This window comes from Crocodylus siamensis, chromosome 11 (genome assembly GCF_052110815.1).
Source record: "Crocodylus siamensis isolate JL-2025a chromosome 11, ASM5211081v1, whole genome shotgun sequence".
In the NCBI taxonomy this organism is placed as follows: domain Eukaryota; kingdom Metazoa; phylum Chordata; order Crocodylia; family Crocodylidae; genus Crocodylus; species Crocodylus siamensis.
The window spans coordinates 5523034-5541364 of record NC_143405.1 but is presented as its reverse complement, the minus strand read 5'-3'; the positions used below and the strand labels follow the sequence as shown (position 1 = coordinate 5541364).

The following is an 18331-nucleotide window of genomic DNA, read 5'->3' as shown; positions in this document are numbered from 1 at the left end:
TCAGAGAGCAGATATGAAGTCATTTTGTACACCGGCTCCGGCACAGGGGAGAAGACAGGGAGGAGGGGAAGGAAGGGAGTGGGTAGAATTAGTTTTCTTTTTATCCTCATTTAAATATAAATGACTTTAACACGCATGTTTGAAAAGAGCGTAGAAAATATCAATCACTTTGCGCTGCGCTCATATTGTCACCTAAATTTAGTTTGTCTCTTCGAGGGATTTTTTTTCTCCTTGTGTTCCACTGAGTAATTTTCATTTCATTGCAAACTACAAATCTGTCTCCCTTCCCCCTTGCATCTCCATTTCCATCTTCCTTGCCCCCCACTCCACACCCAGCCGCTTGGCCGTGGCTGGAGTAGGCGGCAGGATTAAGGAAGCTGTCATGACAGGCTACACAGCTCACTGCAGCTGGATAATTACCAGGCCACCGGTCTGAATTGCAAAAGCAAAAAAGACAAGTCACAGCTTCAGCCAGTGTAAATCAGCAGTGGATGAGAGCAGAGCCGCTCTGAGGATCTGGACCGCTTTAGTTTCATCTGCTAATTTTACTCTCCCGGGAGTTGCATCCAGACCGCTGGGATGACAAACCTTTTAAAGTCCCTTTTCATGGAGTGTGGAGTTAGACCAGACGCACAGCGTGAGCACTAAGCACTTACCTCCAGCAGTTGAACATCTTTCTCTTTAGCGAGAGACGGTCTCCCCCCTCTCCGCTCCCTTCTTTTTGAAGTTGGTACCATAAATTGCACCACGGTTGCATTACAGCCAACCGGGATGCTCTCTTTCAAAGGGAGGGGGAGACCGATTTCAAGCTGGACAAATCTCCCGTAAGCAAATAACAGTTTGTCACGTTTACAAGACGGAAAAAACGGCGAGCTGTTCGGGGTGAATTCTGACAATAGAAATACTGAAGGAGCCAAAGGAAGTGTGTGTGTGTGTGTGTGTGTGTGTGTGTGTGTGTGTGTGTGTGTGTGTGTGTGTGAGCAGTGAGGAGGACACGAATCAGGCTTGTCTGAGTCATCATCAATAAAGAGGAATAAATTAATGAATAAAAGCACGCATAGCCACGTGACACCGTTACTACAGAGTATACTGAATTCACTGTGTAGTGCAAGTGGAGCAGACACATGATGCTATCACAGAGCCACTCACTCTTTCCAGGATAAATCTGCTCCCAAAGTCAGCTGTAGTAGCTTATCACGGGATAAGCATCCTCATGTGCTCATCCTGGGGTAACCCATTTGCTCGCTGCAAACAGGCTATCAGCTCCTTCCCAGGAATGAGAAGCTTAAGGGTGTTAAAAATAGTGGGCTGTGCTAGCGGTCTTTACTAGTGATGTTGAAGGAGTCGCTCAGTGTCTGCACAAGTCCAGATGTGATTTGTTCAGTGATTTGCTCAGGAAGTTGGACCCGGGTCTTGCCAGCATCTTCACCCTCAGCATCCACTGTTGCAAGGTTGCTAATAAATCTGGGTCAGGAGAAAATAGGCCTTACTTTCTCCTGGGGAGCTGGCTCCGCAGTGCTAAGAGCTGTACAAAGTAGTGCAGATGTTTGCCTCCCTAGAGCAAGTTGATCGGACGCTGAAGAGAAGCGGGGTCCAGGGCACGTGTGGAGAGCCAGTGGAAGGGCCTGTTCACAAGGGGCCAGCGACCTGGGCTTTAGCCCCTGGGCCAGTTTTGTGCTGAAGCTCTGCAGAAGCCTGCAAGTCGCTCTTTAGGATTTTCTGTTGAGAAGATTCAGTTTTGACATGCTCACTTCTTGTAGCTATTTAGTCCCTGTAGTCTCGGTTTGCCTCCTGTGCCGTGAGATCACTTGAAAGTCATCTTTAGGCAGCATCTCCGCTGCCTTACCTTCTAGGCTGGGGATGTGCTAGAAAGTGCCGCGACGGAGAAATCCGGCTTTTGTTGCTGTTGTTGTTTTAGCCAGAGACGTCGGTCCCTTCAGAACGAGAGAGGGTTGGCAAAGCAAAAGATTTGGTTGAAAACCTTTCTCAGGGTTTCGAGCGGCAAAAAATATTGCCAGAACTTTTGCAGGGAGCTTTTCGCAAGAGGCAGAGGTGTTGCTCAACTTTTTCACCGGCACCTGTTTGGTGCCTTTTTCAAATCAGCTTGCCTTAAAATACATAGCTCAGAAAACACAAAGAATGGAGAAGGGAAGCGCTGCATCAGATCAGATGTAACCCTGAGCGTAACCCTGTTAGCGACGGTCTTAGTAAGATGCATGCAACATCTCCGGGGGCCGGCGAGATGTTATTTCAGGATTGCATGCTAAGTAGTTCTGTAAAGAGCTCCCACAGCACTTACGGGGGGTTATATCAGATAAAATGACAGATTCCCTTCCCTATTAAGCACTGAATTTGGGCAGCTTGTTATTCAGGTAGGCTGGAATAAATCCAAACAGCGTGTTTTTATCATCTTGTTTTTCAGACAGTGGGGTTTTTTTAAATTTTATTTTATTCTTTTGCCTCCAGCAGTTTTATTTCTGGGTCCAAAATAATATGAGTCATGGGCTTCTCTTGGTTTTGCTCTCATCCAGGAAGTCTCCAGCTCTCATTATTTCAGCTACCCAAATGGCTCCTGGAGTCATTAAAAAAAGCCTGTGAAAAACAAACGCACCGGCATTTCTAACCCCCATTACAGATAACTGAATCCCAAGGCCACCGAGAGCATGCTGAGAAGGGTAAATTGCCAGCCCTCGAGAAACATCTCCTAATTGTTAAACTACACCGAGGCAGTGCAAAGCTTCAGAAAAGACAAAAAACAAAAGTGCTTTCTAAATACCTTTGGAGGTAGCACGTTAAATACATTGACAGTTCTGATAGCATCCAGGGTCCTTATTATATAACGTAGCTTCTTCCAAGCTCTGTTTTGTATGTCTGATTGCATGGCTCTGAGTTACAGCGAGGGGCAACGCTTCGGTGAGGTCTGGGTCAAAATGACTGAATAACGATGAGCAATTGTACTAATCAGTTTAGCAAACAGGGGCTAAGTCTGACTCTACTGGGAACGGCGCTGAACTGGCTGTGTTAAAGAAATGGGAGGCCTGCTCGTTATACAGAAAGGCCGGCATTTTGAAGAGAGCAAGTGCATGCTGAACCACAGCAATTAAATGCCAAGGAGCGGCTCCCCCCTTCACAATATGGGACGAGATGCTCGGAGGCAGGAATGGGAGGCTCACTCGGAACAATTGAAAACTCATCGGCTGTTGCTCAGAAATGAGTCACGGACATCAGCAGGCAACTCTGCCTCCCCTGTATTCCCAGCATATCTTTATTTCCGTCTCTGCCCCTATGTTTCCACTGTCCCCCCCTGCCCTCATTCACTTGCTCTTAAAATCTTACCCCCCTCTCCCCCAATGTCCAGAACAAATGACTTATTAAGTGTTACAACGGAAAAGCATACTACCCTCTCAATGATGGAGAGGGGCTGGCTGTGTTTGTGCCTTCGATCCTCCCGTCTGGGACCTTATTTTGGGAGGATGATTTTTATTAGGGCACTGGATGGGGACTCTGTAGATCGGGGTTCAGACGCATCCTTGAGCAAGTCGCTTAAACTTGCGTATAAGTCCGGCTGGATTTGAATGGCGATGTTTTTGGGACAGCTGTTGTCTCTTACTCCGTGCGTAGACAGCACCTAGCGCAAGGTGGATCTCTGACCTCATGTGGGATCTGTTGGTCATACTGGACGTCGTCAATGCTAATTGTCAATCACACATTGGATGTGCTAAGCAAAGAGAAAGCCCAATGCACAGATGATAGCAATAGTAGCAAAATGTTGCTTAGGACTAGACTGGTTTAAGAAAAGATTGCATGAGGCTGGCTGGGATGAAGTTGGACCCTCCCACCGAGGTCAGAATTTAGCCCAATATTCTTTAAGTGAAACCATGGAGGAAATTTCCATTTATCGATTGATTTTTTTTTTTTTTCCAAAGCATTGCAGGCAACTGTGAACCCAGGTCAAGAAGAACAGGGCATAACTAAATGTGGTAGGCTTCACCATCCAGGTTGGATTCAGAGCTTTGTAATAAATGCCAAATCCACACAGGCAGGACACTGGGGTGGTGCAGGTATTAAGGTGCACAGTTGCCAGCCCAGAGGTTGCAAATTCACGGCCGTAGCAGAATACTCATGGCATGGCCTAACAAATTTGTGAAGACTGCCAAATACCTCATCACAAGGACATAAAAAAAAGAAACAAGGGCACAATTTATAGAGGTGGATTTGGGGTAGAAAACTGCAGCGTGTGTGTGTAATTTTAAGCATGGGCATTTCCAACATGGGTGATACATTAATCTCTTCCTCTGTCAGAGGCTCAGGAATAATACTAGATTGTTGGTCCAAAATAAGAATATTAAAACTTATTTCTGCTGTGTTGATAACTTGACACCAGCCAAGATACTGTTGTCAGAGAGCGAGAACAAGGCTGTTACTTTTCTTCTAGGCACATGATAATAGAGCTTAAAATGATGCGAGATACGGGATGCAGCCAGCTTTGTCTTTTCCTTGTCAGAATTAATCATAGTCTCCCGTTACAGGAAACGGAGTGCATTTGTCAGATCTTATAAGCATGCTGTTTTGTCAGTGCTGCAAAACAATGTCTTAAATTACTTATTTAACACAAAGTCCGCAAAGATGAAGGAAGATGTGTAAATACGTGGGGTGGCGTAATTGGCTTTTGTTGTCTAAAGTAATTGCCCAAGTTAGGGCTCCAACTCTGCTGCTGTCATTTCTAAATATTTCACTACACAAAGCTGAAAACCTACACCTAAATCACTGGCTGGCTTTGCTCACCTCTACGGTCCATCCCCCCGTTTTTTACTTTGGTATCATGGAAGTACCGGCTTTCTGTATGTTGTTATATGGAGGAGGAGGAGATCAGCCGAAAAATGAAATAGTTGCTCTAAGTTAGGGGTGGGCAAAATGCGGCCCGCGGGCTGGATGTGGCCCGCCAGGCCATTCTAGCCAGCCCATGGGGCCCCTAAAAATTTAGAAAATTAATATTTATCTGTCCCTGGCTGCCTGTCATGTGGCTCTCGATGGCTTGCCAAAACTCAGTAAGCAGCCCTCCACCCGAAATAATTGGCCGTCCCTGCCTAAGTCTTTAAGCTTTTTTACATTTGGTTAACTTTTGATTTTCTTGTGTTTAGTTGAAAATTGTGCGGTTTAAGAAATTGCTAATAGGAGACAGGTTTCATTGCAAGGCCACTCATTCATAATGAATCTGACAGCTTTTCCCACTAATGACTTCACAGGACAGGTTAGTTCAGTCCTAATTGGACAGGTGACCACAACGGGCATCATACCAACTGTCATGGCAGTGTGAGATCAAGTCGTCTGAATTGCTAGGAACTATCCTTTTTCCCCCTGGAAGATGGTTTCGCTACGATGTAGTCTGGGTGCATTAGCCGGGCATTTACCTGCCCTCCTGGCTAAAAATATGGCATACCATACTCCCCGCAAAATAACATTTTCCCATCATCCCATCTACATTCCTAATCCAAATCTCTGTTATTTCAGTGAAAGAATTCAAATTGACTCTGGTTCCCAGGGAAGGAAGAGAAATAGCCGGAGCCAGCAGAAATGTTTTGGTTGCAGCATTTTTTCGCAGATGAATAATCTTTTTGGAGAATGACATTTTTAACAAAAAATTGTCAACCCTGTCAGCTTGTTATGTTTTACTGAAAACATTATGGGAATGGGATTTGAAATGATTCACTTTATTATATACATAAGTATAACTATTTTGATGGTGTTTTCAGGAAAAAAGAAATGTGTGTATGTATTAACGGAGATATGAAGAAACATATTTGAAAAATGATGTTGAATATTTTGAAAAGCGGAACGCCTATCTGTTTTAAACATTTAAAAATGAAAACAGTTTTGAAATTTCCACTTATTTTGCCAAAACCCGGTCTCTTGACCAGCTCTAGAAATAGGCGCTTCTTTGGATTTATCTTTAAATTTCCTGCAAATAAATGCAATCTGCATAACCCCCGCTTTCCTTTTATTGCAAGCAAAAATCAAAGGGAAGTTGGATAACAGAAGCTACTGAAACCATTTCCTGTGCAGTGCATCTTGCTGCCGCATTCATCCTGTGCAAACTCAACCACCAAATGAGTCCTCCAGTGCAGCCATGCCCGGGGGGATTCAATAACGTGTTTCTTTTTCTCCTTGTTTCTAGGGTACACCTGGCAAACCAGGACCAAGGGGGCAGCGAGGTCCAACGGTAACAATTCATTTTTCCTATTGATCCTTTCCACGGAGCCATGTTTTTTCTGTTTATAAATTAAGAAGAATTTCCAAGGCATGAGGGGCATGTATGCACCCTCATTTCTGTTGGAAATGAATCCCAATCTTTTATTGGAAATCTTTTGGCATCTGTTTGTCTGAAAATCTCCCCGAAGGGGGAAACCACAAACCTTAGCTCCCAGCACCTGCAAACTGCAAGGTGGTTTCAAATCCGGATCTGTATTTTGGAAGCTCCCCCTGGTTTTGTAATGTTCTAGCTAAAGCCAAACACTCGGGCCTTGGGAGCTTTGAAAGCTGGATCTGAATCTTGTGTTCATATCTGTCTCTAGCTACAAGTGTAAATCCATATGCCGTGGCCATCTTCTCTGGCAATGAAAATTAGCATGGCTCCTTTGAACGTAGTGGATAAAATCACAGCCTCCGGGAAGTCGAGGGGAATTTTGCCGTATAATTCAGGGGAACCAGGATTTCCTGCAGCATCCTCAGGGGATGTTTGCTTGCTCACTTCTGAATTCACCCCCTGATTTTTCTAGAAGGTTTGTCTGACCAGAGCTGACATCGTTTTTTTAGCCTCATCCTTCTCGTTTCCCTTCTCTCTCTCTTCCCTGCTTCATCTCCTGTGAACCTTGGTAGCTCAGAAAAAAACGATAGCCAGCTCCAAACCACCCTTGTCTTTGTAAAACACAAGCCTGGGCTGCCGAGGTTTGGTAACCCCCAATCCAACCCCCTTGGCTCCATCTGATAAAGGAGATGGTCATAGTCCTGCATGCTGCGCAGACAGATAATGTCACCGAATGAGCAGGACAACTCACACAATCAAGGCAAGTGAGATTTGTCTCTGTCTCACCTTGGGTGGTTTAAATAAAATTGAATGTAAGCCCCAAATTTTTGGAGTGAGGGTTTGCCAAGAAAGTTGACTATTGGTTTACCACAACACAACCAAAATGCTTTAACTCACCAGCTGCCCCATTGTCTTCCGTTCAGCTGCTTATTGACAAGGTTTCCTTCCTTTCTGTCATCTTTAGGGTCCACGCGGTGAAAGAGGTCCAAGGGGCAGCACCGGGAAACCTGGCCCTAAGGTACGGTTCAGGAGCCATTGAATGCAATTAAAAACATAGTGTATTAAGAAATTGCTGTAGGTAAAGTGCCTGGTTCAATGTCCTGTTTTCTTTCTTTCCTCCTGGGAAACGGTGCCATTTGGGAAGACAAGGCACAGACCAAGACCCAGGCATGGGCGAGCCCCACACAGAAAGGGGGCCTGAAAATGGGAGAAAAAATTTTTTTTAATAGTGCACATATACAGGACTGGCAATGTTATCAGTTGAAAATGAACTATTTAAAGACATCATTACTGCAACAAAAAAAATCATTATCTCTGGCAAATGGGGGCCTGAAACTCAAGTTTGCCTGGGGCCACCAGGAGTCTAGGTATGGCACTGCTAGGGTACTTAATGACTGTGGCTGAAATAAATGCCTCCCAGTTAGAAGGTATGAGCCAGGGATCTCAGGCTCTGTACCTGGCTGCCAACTAATGTGACCATGAATACATTGTTTTGCCCACATTTGCCCATTTCGTCATCTGTAAAGTGGGGATGAGGATAGCACTCCTATTTCACCAGGTTAAACCGAGATTTTAATTAATTGAGGTTAGATAATTTCCAGAGCTTCTGGGAAAAGGCTTAAAAAAGGCATTAAATAATACTGTTGCATCCTTTTGGGGGGGGGGATAACAAGTGGAATTTGTTAGCTGTTTAAGTTGCTAGATCTTCACCTGAAAGTAGAGGAAAGCACCAACGACCTCACTTTGTCATCTTTAGGTAGCATAACACATACTGGCAGTGAAATCAGGACTGAGATCTTTCGCCAGATGCCTCAAGTTCATCCAGCTAAAGATCACCAGTGCACAACTGTAAAATGGGTGTAACAGTAGCTTTATGAAAATGCTGCTAACTCCTGTTGCAATGGAGGATGAGTGACTGCCTTGCCTGCAGGAACTCGATTCCATCATACGCCGGTTCCCGGCCACGGTGGGTTTCACTCACTGGGCAGGCTAAGGCCTACTTACTATTGAAGTCCGCCTTTACGCCATGTGCTGGGCCCTCAGCAAAAGAGGAGATTTCACCCCGCTGCATCCAGAAGCGGATTCGGATTCTCCCGGCTGTATAATGCTTCAAGCCAACTCTGCTTTCTGCAGAGACTGATGTGCTCTGGTTGGCTGGCGATCACAATAGGCATTGTTTTGTAAGCCAACCGGGAGTCGGCGGGTCAATTACAGCTCGGCAAACCGCGAAGCTGTGCCAGAATCTGCTGGATAAACTGATTAGGTGAACATCAATCGCTTGGCATAATGGAAGGAAAGCTTTTATAATGAAACATTGTCACAGAAGCACTGGCTGATTTTTAAAAATAAATGGCTCGGCTTTGTGTCGGCATGAATTTTTGATAAATACCTCGCCTTTGTTGCTGCATTTATCTCACAGAAGGAAGTTATCTCGTAGAAATTCAGATCCCATTGATGTTTTCTTTCCTGTATTTGTATAGAGAATGGTCTGGGTTCGGGCAAAGGTAGAGGAAGCGGTCTGGTGCTCGTTTGTCCTTGGACGTTGTCTCCTAAACAGCATTATTAATAAAGGGATGAGGGGAGGGAACCAGTGATGGGAGCCATGTGATATCACCTTTTCATCCGTGCTATTCAGGATCTTTGTACAAAGTGGACAAAATGATTTTTTTTTTAATGCCATGCATTCTCTTTTCTTAAAAGGGCAACTCTGGTGGTGATGGTCCCCCTGGTCCACCTGGCGAAAGGGTAAGATAAAGTAGATACAGCTACAATCAGAATGGCTCTTCAATTAGCAGACAAAAAGCAGCAGTATTTGTGGCTAGGTATCTACTAGGATCTCTAAGGAGCAGATACTTTTCTTAAATTGAGAATTTTTTTTACATGTGCCATCCCTGGGATGATGTAGTTGGGGCTGGTCCTGCTTTAAGCAGGGGCTTGGATTAGATGTGACCTCTTGAGGTCCCTTCCAACCCTCATTTTCTATGTTTTCTATCCAAAACCCCCCAAACCAATACTGGCAATGAGTGAGGACTAAAATTAACTCCCATGCCCAGATCCGATAAAAGGCCTAGATACCATTTAAGTCTTGTTCAAACCATCAAAACAGGGCTTTGCATGGAGTTAAGCAATGTACACAGTGTGTGTGTTTGGGGTGAACATTACCCATGGATGGGCAAAAGAGAAATAGCCATCCATATTCCTCTGTCAGGCAATCCCAGTCATGGAGGAAATGATTCTCTAGCATCCTTTTGTCCCAATTGCACGTTCTTTGTGAACAGTCAGAATAAGAGAAGAATCTTGTTTTTCCCTTTTTTTCCTAAAAGTTTCTGAATGGATTTTTTCTGCACTTAAGCAAACTGCTTCTGAATTTTTTACTTGCATGCCCCCAGATTTCATAGTGGGAATGGACTTGTTAATGACAAGGAAGTAGGTACGAGACCACGTAAAACTTGTCAACACATGGAGTTGCTAGGGCTTAGTGCTGCTTCTTTCTCTAGGCATTCCCTTTACATGATAAGCATATGCAAATAATGCTACCGATGCGTCTTTGGTTTATCAGTTAACATATGTATTGCTTAATTAATTAGATGCATTATTACATTGTATATACACTGACTTTCCATGCATATTAAGTTTGCAGTTGTAGAAGGTGGTATCTTCTAATACATTGTTTTCTACTTGTGTCACATCCTAGGGACCACCAGGACCTCAAGGACCAACTGGATTCCCTGGACCAAAAGGCCCCCCTGTAAGTTAAGAGTTGCAGGTCCAGAACATGGGGGAAAAAATACAGAAGGCATTTGTTTTCCATCAGCTGCCGTCATGTGCAGCATCTCAGGGTTATCCTCTTCACTGACAATGATCATGTACCCAATGAAGGGCATTTGAGAGATGCCCATAATGGTAATACAACGATTTGGGATTTTAAATAAGCAGGCATGCTGCTGCTGGAAATGCACAATCCATTTTGAAGTGGCTTCAGACCCTTTGGCCCTCTCCTTTGGGGGAACAGTGTAATGCCAGATCACTGTACAGAAGCAATGTGCTAGGTGGGTGTCCTCAGAAGCCTCTTTGGGAGGTGATTTCTTGTCCCCGATGGCAGTGTAATCCCTCTCTCACCATCCCTTGAGCAGCGTTACAGAGAGGCTTCAGGGCTTTTCGGGGCCATTAATTCCCACTGAAGTGAATGGGAGTTCAATGTACTCAGCATCTTTCCAGGACTGAGCCCAAACGCCTGATGAGGTTGATTTTTAGGTATGAGAGCTTTGGTACCACTGTGCACATGCCAATTAGCACATTAATAGTTAACAGGATGCTATTGGAAATCTGTTCATCCTTCTTCTGATTTCTTCTTTAGGGTCCACCTGGGAAGGATGGATTGCCTGGTCACCCCGGACAGAGAGGTGAAACTGTAAGTAGCCAAAAACCTTGGGTAGATCATTAGTCCTGAGTCTTGTCTCGCTGGTCGGTTCTTCTAAACCCTGCTGTGTAGCTGAGGAGATGTTGCCACGTTTGTCTTTCTTCAGCGGTTTGTGTTTCTTCAGCTCCATGGAAAGGTCTATGGGAATCAACCCACTTGTGAGCAGGACAGACCAGTCTAATGATGATTTCCGGGAAAGCCACAATTCCCACGGCTCTCCGTTTCCTTCTCCATCTGTTCAGTGGACTAGACTGGTCTTGGTGGGCTGCGTACAGTAGATCCAACAGCAAAGAGAGATGGGGGGAGGTTGGGGCGGAGGGAGCTGATCATTCAGGTCTTAAGTTCACCTAACTTGTTTTTAGGACTATGGGAAATTGGGATCTTTAAGAGCTATAGGGTCAGATAAGTGGGTATTGACTTCTGCTCAGGGTATCTTAACCTTGACTCCAGAGCAGTGAACAAGGTCAACTCTGTATCAGTTGAGTAACATCAGCCGCTAATGTAATGTGGGCATTTTGAGTGGGGTTTGTGGAAAAATGGAGTTGAACCTCCGAAGTCATAGACTCCATAACTCAAGGGACCTGTATTAGCCTTTCTCACTTTAGAAGGGTATGGTATTATGTTTCTTTGGGATCAGCTCTTTGAAGGGCCTTTATAGGTGAGATTCATTCTTTCTCTTTGATTACTTTTGGAATGGCATAACCCATGGTGGTTAGTTCCTTGGTCAGAGTTCCCTCAATACCTGTTCCTATTTGTGAATGTTAAGTATAAACACCGGTGATTTCCTACCAAATATATATCACGTGACTGGCTAAGGAACTTCCACGCAGCAAAGCGCATGCCCTAGCTACCAGAAGGCTAGTAGCAGCTAGTACTTTTAGAGATGTGATTTCAACCTAGGTTTTCTGTATGTGCCCATGTATGCGACACGCTTGCAAACTGCTACCTGCGTTAGTCCAGCAGGATGAATGGCGCCTGCACTGATGCTGCCTTTTAATCTCAAGCTATTGGAGCAGGCCTTGCAAAGTCCTACCAACATGTTCTGCCAAATGTGGCTGCAAATTTGGTAGCTCTTGGCTGCTTAGTTACCCTGTTGTATATTTTCTCTCTATGTTTGCATATCGCTTTGTCAGTTTTAAAGGATTTTATTGCACAGATGTAATCATTGTTTCTCACCAAAGGAGAATGATGAGGCATGCAGAAGGTATGACAATATGGCTGTCTTCTGTCTCTGGTGATGTGTGTTTGTTGTCTCCAAGATATTTTGCTTAAAGGGTGTTCCACAGCAAAAATGTACATTCTTCCCATGTATATTTTTGCATGCCATAATTAGTAACTTTCTGGTTTTGCTTTTTTATTTTGGGTGCTTTTTCTCCCAGCTGATTAAGATCCAGCTCATTTGCTATAATTATTATGCTTTCATCACATTGCATGCTGCATGTTAGCAGACAGTTGGTTGTTCCTTCAGTATTTCACTTACAGGAGAAATGAAACCCTTCTCTAGTGAGCTTTACACTTTTTCTCCACTACTGTCCCTGGCAGATAAGCATTAAAAAGTTTTTGCATATTATGCATTTTTCCCTTGATTTATCACCAAAAAGAATAATTAACTTGCCTGGCATTTGCTAAGCAAAGCAATGCAAACAGTGTTCAATGCAGTGCCATATATTTGCTTAGGCTCCATAAAACTTGCTTTACAATGACACCATACTTTAGAGTACAAAAGCTACGTTCTTAGATCAGGATTAAGGTAAAGGTGAATTGAAAGGTTTTGACCTGCCAGTGTCTGAATGTGGCATCTAGTTTCCTCCTTGGAATGATCAGTGATGCCAGGGACACCTAAATTTAAAATTAAAGGCTGAAATTTTCACTTTGCTTTCTTCTGGGGTTGCCAGCTGCTGCAGATAAAGTGCAGAACCAAACTCTAAGTCTGGCATGTTAATGGAGTAAGAACTGACTTTCAGCTATTCTGTTCTAAAAAGGATTTTGTAATAATTTTCTTCATTTATTTCATTAATGATTTGCCTATTAGGCAATTACTTTCAGGAAAGCATTTCAATCAACCTTTGATTAGAACAAACCCTTGAGGATAACTATTCGCTGTGAACTCCACCATCCAGACACACAGACACACGCACGCGCGCACACACACACACAGTTTACAGAACTTTTATGATATTTCTACAGACACAAATATTTGCAAACCCATTTTATAACTCGCACTCCAGCTGTTGCTGCCTTTCAATGTATTCTTTCTATTCAGCCGACAGCTTGAGTGTTTAAATTTCCAAAATGAGTTTTAAAATACTTGGCCAGTGCCTTATTACTAAAATTATTTGAGTGACTTTTTTCTTTCCATTTCTCATCCTGTTTCCTTATGCTGTTATCAGACAGCATTGGGGGTGAATGGAAAATATATCAAATACTGCATCCAGAGCAGAATCGTGTTTATAGCCATATGTACTTGCAAGCAAGAAACCTTACTTAGGATGCACACCTCACTTTTCTTTCCATCCAGCAGAAACTGAGGACATTGAAGTATCATTGGACACGTAGCTGTGATAACAAATATATGAAAAGGTGATGTTGAAAGTGAGGGAAAACCATACCGAATCTTCTTCGAGATTCTGGCAGAGACCTGGAGAAGACTTTCTCCTCCTTCAGAACAAATTCCATTGTAGAACTGATAAAAATGATTTTGCATTTTCCAAAAGCAAGTGACCTTTTTCCAAAAAAAGTTCGCAATTTTTCCATCAGCTCCACCTTTTAGTTCATGAACTGGAAGCATGTCGAGGTTATATTAAGCAGGCAAGGTTCTTGGGGTAGATGTGATATCTTTTATTAGACCAGCTGAGTAGTTTAAAAAGTTCTTTGCAAGCTTTCCTATGCCTGAAGAAGGGTGATTGCACCTAAAAGCTTGCAAAGAACTTTTTCCCAACTACTCAGTTGCTCTAATAAAAGATATCACATCTGCCCAGAGAACCTTGTCTGCCAGTGTCCTTAAACCAACACAGCTGCAACCAACAACCCCGCAAAGTGATATTAAGCAGCTTTCTAGTATGGTATAGCACTGGCCCTTTGGAATAATATTTTTCAAGCTTGCTAGATTACAGAATGAATGGCAATAAAACTCAGGCAAATTTGGTGATGGTACAGTGAATATTGTTGCCCTCTAAGGAGTAGCGTACAAAATTTGCTGTCCGTCCTAGATAGCTATACCCATTGAAGGCAGTAGGGGACACACACACACATGCGCACACATGAACATGCATGTGTGCATACACGTGTGCACGCATGTGCGTACAGTGTAGATAGTGCAGTCCTTTGCACTAGGAGTTCTGCAAGGCACATCTCAGAAAAGAGCTGTAGCAGGCTCTTGGTTGAAGGGAAGTAATTTTGCCAAGCAGCGGCCTTCATATTTTGCGAGCTTGCTATTTTCCACCTGTACAACCCATAATTTAGATAGAGATCAAGAGCACTTCTGAATGAGTGAGCCTGACAGGAGAGGAGACTGCTCCATCTTTAGAGGGACCCTGTGAAACAGCTCAAATTGGCACCACTAAATTTGCAAGCATTGTTTCAAACTGCTGCAAACAAAAATGCGTGCATAATTGTTCCCAACAAATGGTGATGAAACACTGAATACAGTTGGGAAACTCAAACAAATACAGTATCCTTGTGCCACTCCTGGGAAAGCAGCAAGTCATACTGACTGCATGAGAAAGGGAAAGACAGCGGATTAGTCTCAAAGCTCGTGTGCTGAGCAGAGCACAAAATGAAAACCATAACAGCACAAGGAGGAGGAAAAGGGAATTAGGTTTTAAGACTTCCCCATCTTTAATAATCCCAAATTGTATTACTAGCCAAGATAAAGTCATAATTTTCTTCACTATCTCCTCCAGTCTCACCGATTTCATGAGTGTGAAAAGTGTTTATAAATATAATACGGTCAGATCCTCAAAGCGGATAAATCAGAGCGGCTCTGTTGAAATAGCAGAGTTGTGCTGACTTCTCCCAGCTGAGGACCTGATCAGCCTCTTAGAAATGGCTCATTTCCTGAACCCATGGAAATCACAGCTCTACTTGAAAAGGTTTGCTGATCTTTTTTCCAATTATGGCTCTGTGAATTAACAGAAAGGTATATGCCATCTCCTGGGATATGTCTGCTTGATTTCTTCCTTTTATTGTCTTCGGTTTTCTCCGTCCTTCCTAACTGATGATAAGTTTTAACAGAGGAGAGGCAGTCAAGTGGAAAGCTAAGATTATATGCCTTCATATGTCTCACGGCTAAGCACCACGTATTCTTCTTTTTCTTTTCAAAACAGGGTTTCCAAGGCAAGACAGGACCTCCAGGTCCTCCAGGGGTTGTTGGCCCTCAGGTAAGTAAGTCATTGCCTTCCTGCACTACTTAATCCTACCTACATATCCCAGTTGACTTGGAAGTGCCAGAGACTGCCTAGTTTAGCTAAGCTTCTGGGAGAATGAATAGACTAACGGTTTCAAAAGGATCTATGGCCACATCCATGAGATGTTGACCTCTTTGTAAATAAACCCTGGCTGGTAATGGTTGTGAGCATCCAAAATCTCTTTCCCTTCATTTTAGGCTGAATTTTACTCCTGTATCTCTGCTCAGAGTCCCAGCCTGTCAAAGGCACCTTCCAACATCTCTCAGGATAGAGCACTAAGATAAAACTGCCCTTGAAATCAAAGGGCTGAATAAATCATCTTCCCCTTCTGCTCAGTGAAGTCACTTCAGATTTGCCAAGAAGCTGGGAGCAGCAGGACTGACTGGGATTTCACTAACCCTGAAGTAAATCAGGAATTAAGGAAGTTAATGCAGTAATATTGGTGTCAAAATGGTGTAAGAGGAGAATCGGTTGCAAAATTTGGCCTGTTGGGTGTCTCATCACAAGTTTATACTACTTGCATTCAGGACCCATAGTAGAGATGATCTCTTTTATTAGACCAACAAGATTTTTGCAAAAAAAAAATTCTTTAATTGCAAGGCGTCGGGCACGAACCTCCTTCATCAGGCTTTGGGCACAAGCACCCTTCATCAGGCATTTGAGGAAAGATTGTAAAAGTTCCCCTGGGTAGATATGCAGGTTCATATTTCATAGGATTTCACAGAGGAATCAATAGATGGAAAACTCCTCTGGGCAGGCAGTTCATAGCTGGTGTGGAGCCGCTCACCTCCTGATTGCCTTTTCCTCTAGACCAATACGGCTACAACTGGATACCTAATACCTGCATGTTATTTTACTGCAAGACTTCGAGTTACTTTAAAAGCAATGTTGAATGGCTGCAGAAGGGATTGATATGTTCCATGGTGAGATGGATTTGAAGCAACATTGCTGTTAAATTGCTTTACTTTCTGGGGAAATGTTGTTTAATATAGTTTTAGACTATTGCCAGATGCTACCAAACCTTTTCAGTCCCAGCCAAACTCTGTGCAGCTTCCTGCACAAATAAAAACTGCATTATGTGAGCAAGCTTTTTTTACTGCAGAGGTTTTCGATTGAAGGGGGACTGATTTGTATATGAGTTGTTCACTGTTTAATTACACAGCAATCAAGTTATCCTTTCAAATTAATGGCAGTGTAAATCCTGTATTACAAGGCAAATGCACGCATACTTTGAAAGCAGACTTTATGCCAACTATATTGAGCTCTGCAAATATAGTGTAGCCTGCAGAAAGAGGGCGTCATTATTGAACCCATTGAACCTATAATTGAAGGGTGCCTAAGGAAAGACCTGTCACGTGTGCCCAAAACGAGTAACGCCACAGGCTGCTCCAACATTTCATCGAACGCCTTTTTGAGTACATGGGCACTGGAATTCAGTAATGTTTTCCTCCAATTCCCTTCATACAGAGGGTCTTTGGAAGAACTGTGCAGCCCTAACAAATGTTATGGTGAAGACAGCCTGGGTGCTTGGACCTGATGGGCTTGTCATCCTGGCCCTGCTTCATGCTTCCAACGCTCTTGGATGTGATGATGTAGAGGCAAGGCCCTGTGCCCCAGACCCAGCATCCTTACATCTCCTAGGTGGATGTTGGACGACTAATATCCATAACAGATCCTGCTTATCTGCATCCCAGCTTCTGGTGGAAAGGACTTCTCCAGAATTATGCCTGTTGCTAAAAGAAAGAGGTCTCTTTTGGGGGCTCTGGAGTCGCCTATCTCCTTTGGCTGCACAGCTAGCTGCCTTCTTATATTACATCCTCACTCGAAAGGGTTCAGCCCTCTTCCTTAGCTCTGGACAGGGACACTTAGGGGCACGCTGATCTCTGTTCATCAGCCTTCTGTCAAAGATCACACTGCTTCTCAGCAACCGCTGTCTAGATTTTCAAAGGTCTCATTCACATTTTCTGATGTGTTAGACAACCTGTCATCTTGAACACCTTCCTCTGCGTCTCCCTGACTTTTCTTAGGGCCCTACTGGTGAGACGGGTCCGATGGGTGAGCGTGGACATCCAGGCCCACCTGGTCCACCAGGTGAACAGGGGCTTCCTGGACTCACTGGAAAGGAAGGGACCAAGGTATGTGGCTGGCACTTGTCTTCTGACTCCTCTACCATCCAGAGCGCAGGTCTGTGTTGGGAGATGATGCTCAAGGTACAAGGGTGGAAGAGAGGGCTGGTTCCAGTTAGAAATGGAGGTACCGGCTTCTGTTTGATGACCTCTGAGTGATCTGCTGGGAGTTGAGTGGATAATGCCAAGTGTCTGTTCCCCCACCCCCGATTTGCAGGTATAATTTGTGCCTGCCATTGACCTGAGGGACAGTTTGGGCGCCCATGCCCATAACAGACTGATTGCAAGGGCAAAGAGGGTACTTGAGGGTGATGGGTATTAAGATTTGCACGTCAGGCAGTAACCTAACTAAGCCTGTCCCTCTTGTGAGCAAATCCCTGACTTTACATGGGGTGGCATTTCCATCTGCATGTAACCTGAAGCAGGAACCCCGAACCTGAATTGTCCCAGTCCCCTAAATGTTGGACCAATATTCCTCAATTAACAACTCTCTTGACAATGAGCAGAACCAGAGCCAGAGACCTAAATGTGGTCCAAACTTTAGGAGATAAGACCTTCAAAACTGAGACCCAGACCTGACCTGGATTTGAACGATGCAGCTCCATCCATGTTGTATAAAGGGGTTTCTTTTTTTTTTTTGCCAGAGATCCCCCTTGATCAGTGTCTCCTATGGAGTTTAAGGTTTTGTAGTTGAGCATGCAGTTAAGATGACAAGTAACCCTTGGATAATGAGTTGTATGGGGTCTCTTTTGTAGATCCAAGCCTGGCTGGATGAAGGGAGAAGTTTCAGAGAGGAAATATAGACTTGCAAGTCCCAATAAGAGTGTCTGTATTGAGAACCTGGTGGAAAGACCTTGTGTTCTTGCTGATTGCAAAGTTTAAAAGAATTAACACTTTTCATTTCAGGGTGACCCAGGTCCCGCTGGCCTTCCAGGAAAAGATGGACCACCTGGTTTGAGAGGCTTCCCTGGCGAGAGAGGTCTTCCTGGCCCCATTGTAAGTTAAAGCCCCCATTACCCTTCTCATTGAATGAATCAGGTATATAATGCCATGTGATGTAAAATAAAGATATACT

At 43.9% G+C, this 18331-nt stretch overlaps 1 protein-coding gene across 2 annotated transcripts in view; it reads left to right on the top strand.

Moving 5' to 3' along the window:
• Window positions 1–18331, top strand: part of COL5A1 (collagen type V alpha 1 chain) — a 225467-nt gene that overhangs the window by 172023 nt on the left and 35113 nt on the right. For both annotated transcript variants that reach the window (XM_090022599.1, XM_090022598.1), the window contains exons 33-40: window positions 6176–6220; window positions 7269–7322; window positions 9005–9049; window positions 9999–10052; window positions 10662–10715; window positions 15050–15103; window positions 17158–17265; window positions 18163–18252. In XM_090022599.1, coding sequence (XP_089878725.1) covers window positions 6176–6220; window positions 7269–7322; window positions 9005–9049; window positions 9999–10052; window positions 10662–10715; window positions 15050–15103; window positions 17158–17265; window positions 18163–18252 — 504 coding nt within the window. The remainder of the gene's footprint in view (window positions 1–6175; window positions 6221–7268; window positions 7323–9004; window positions 9050–9998; window positions 10053–10661; window positions 10716–15049; window positions 15104–17157; window positions 17266–18162; window positions 18253–18331) is intronic.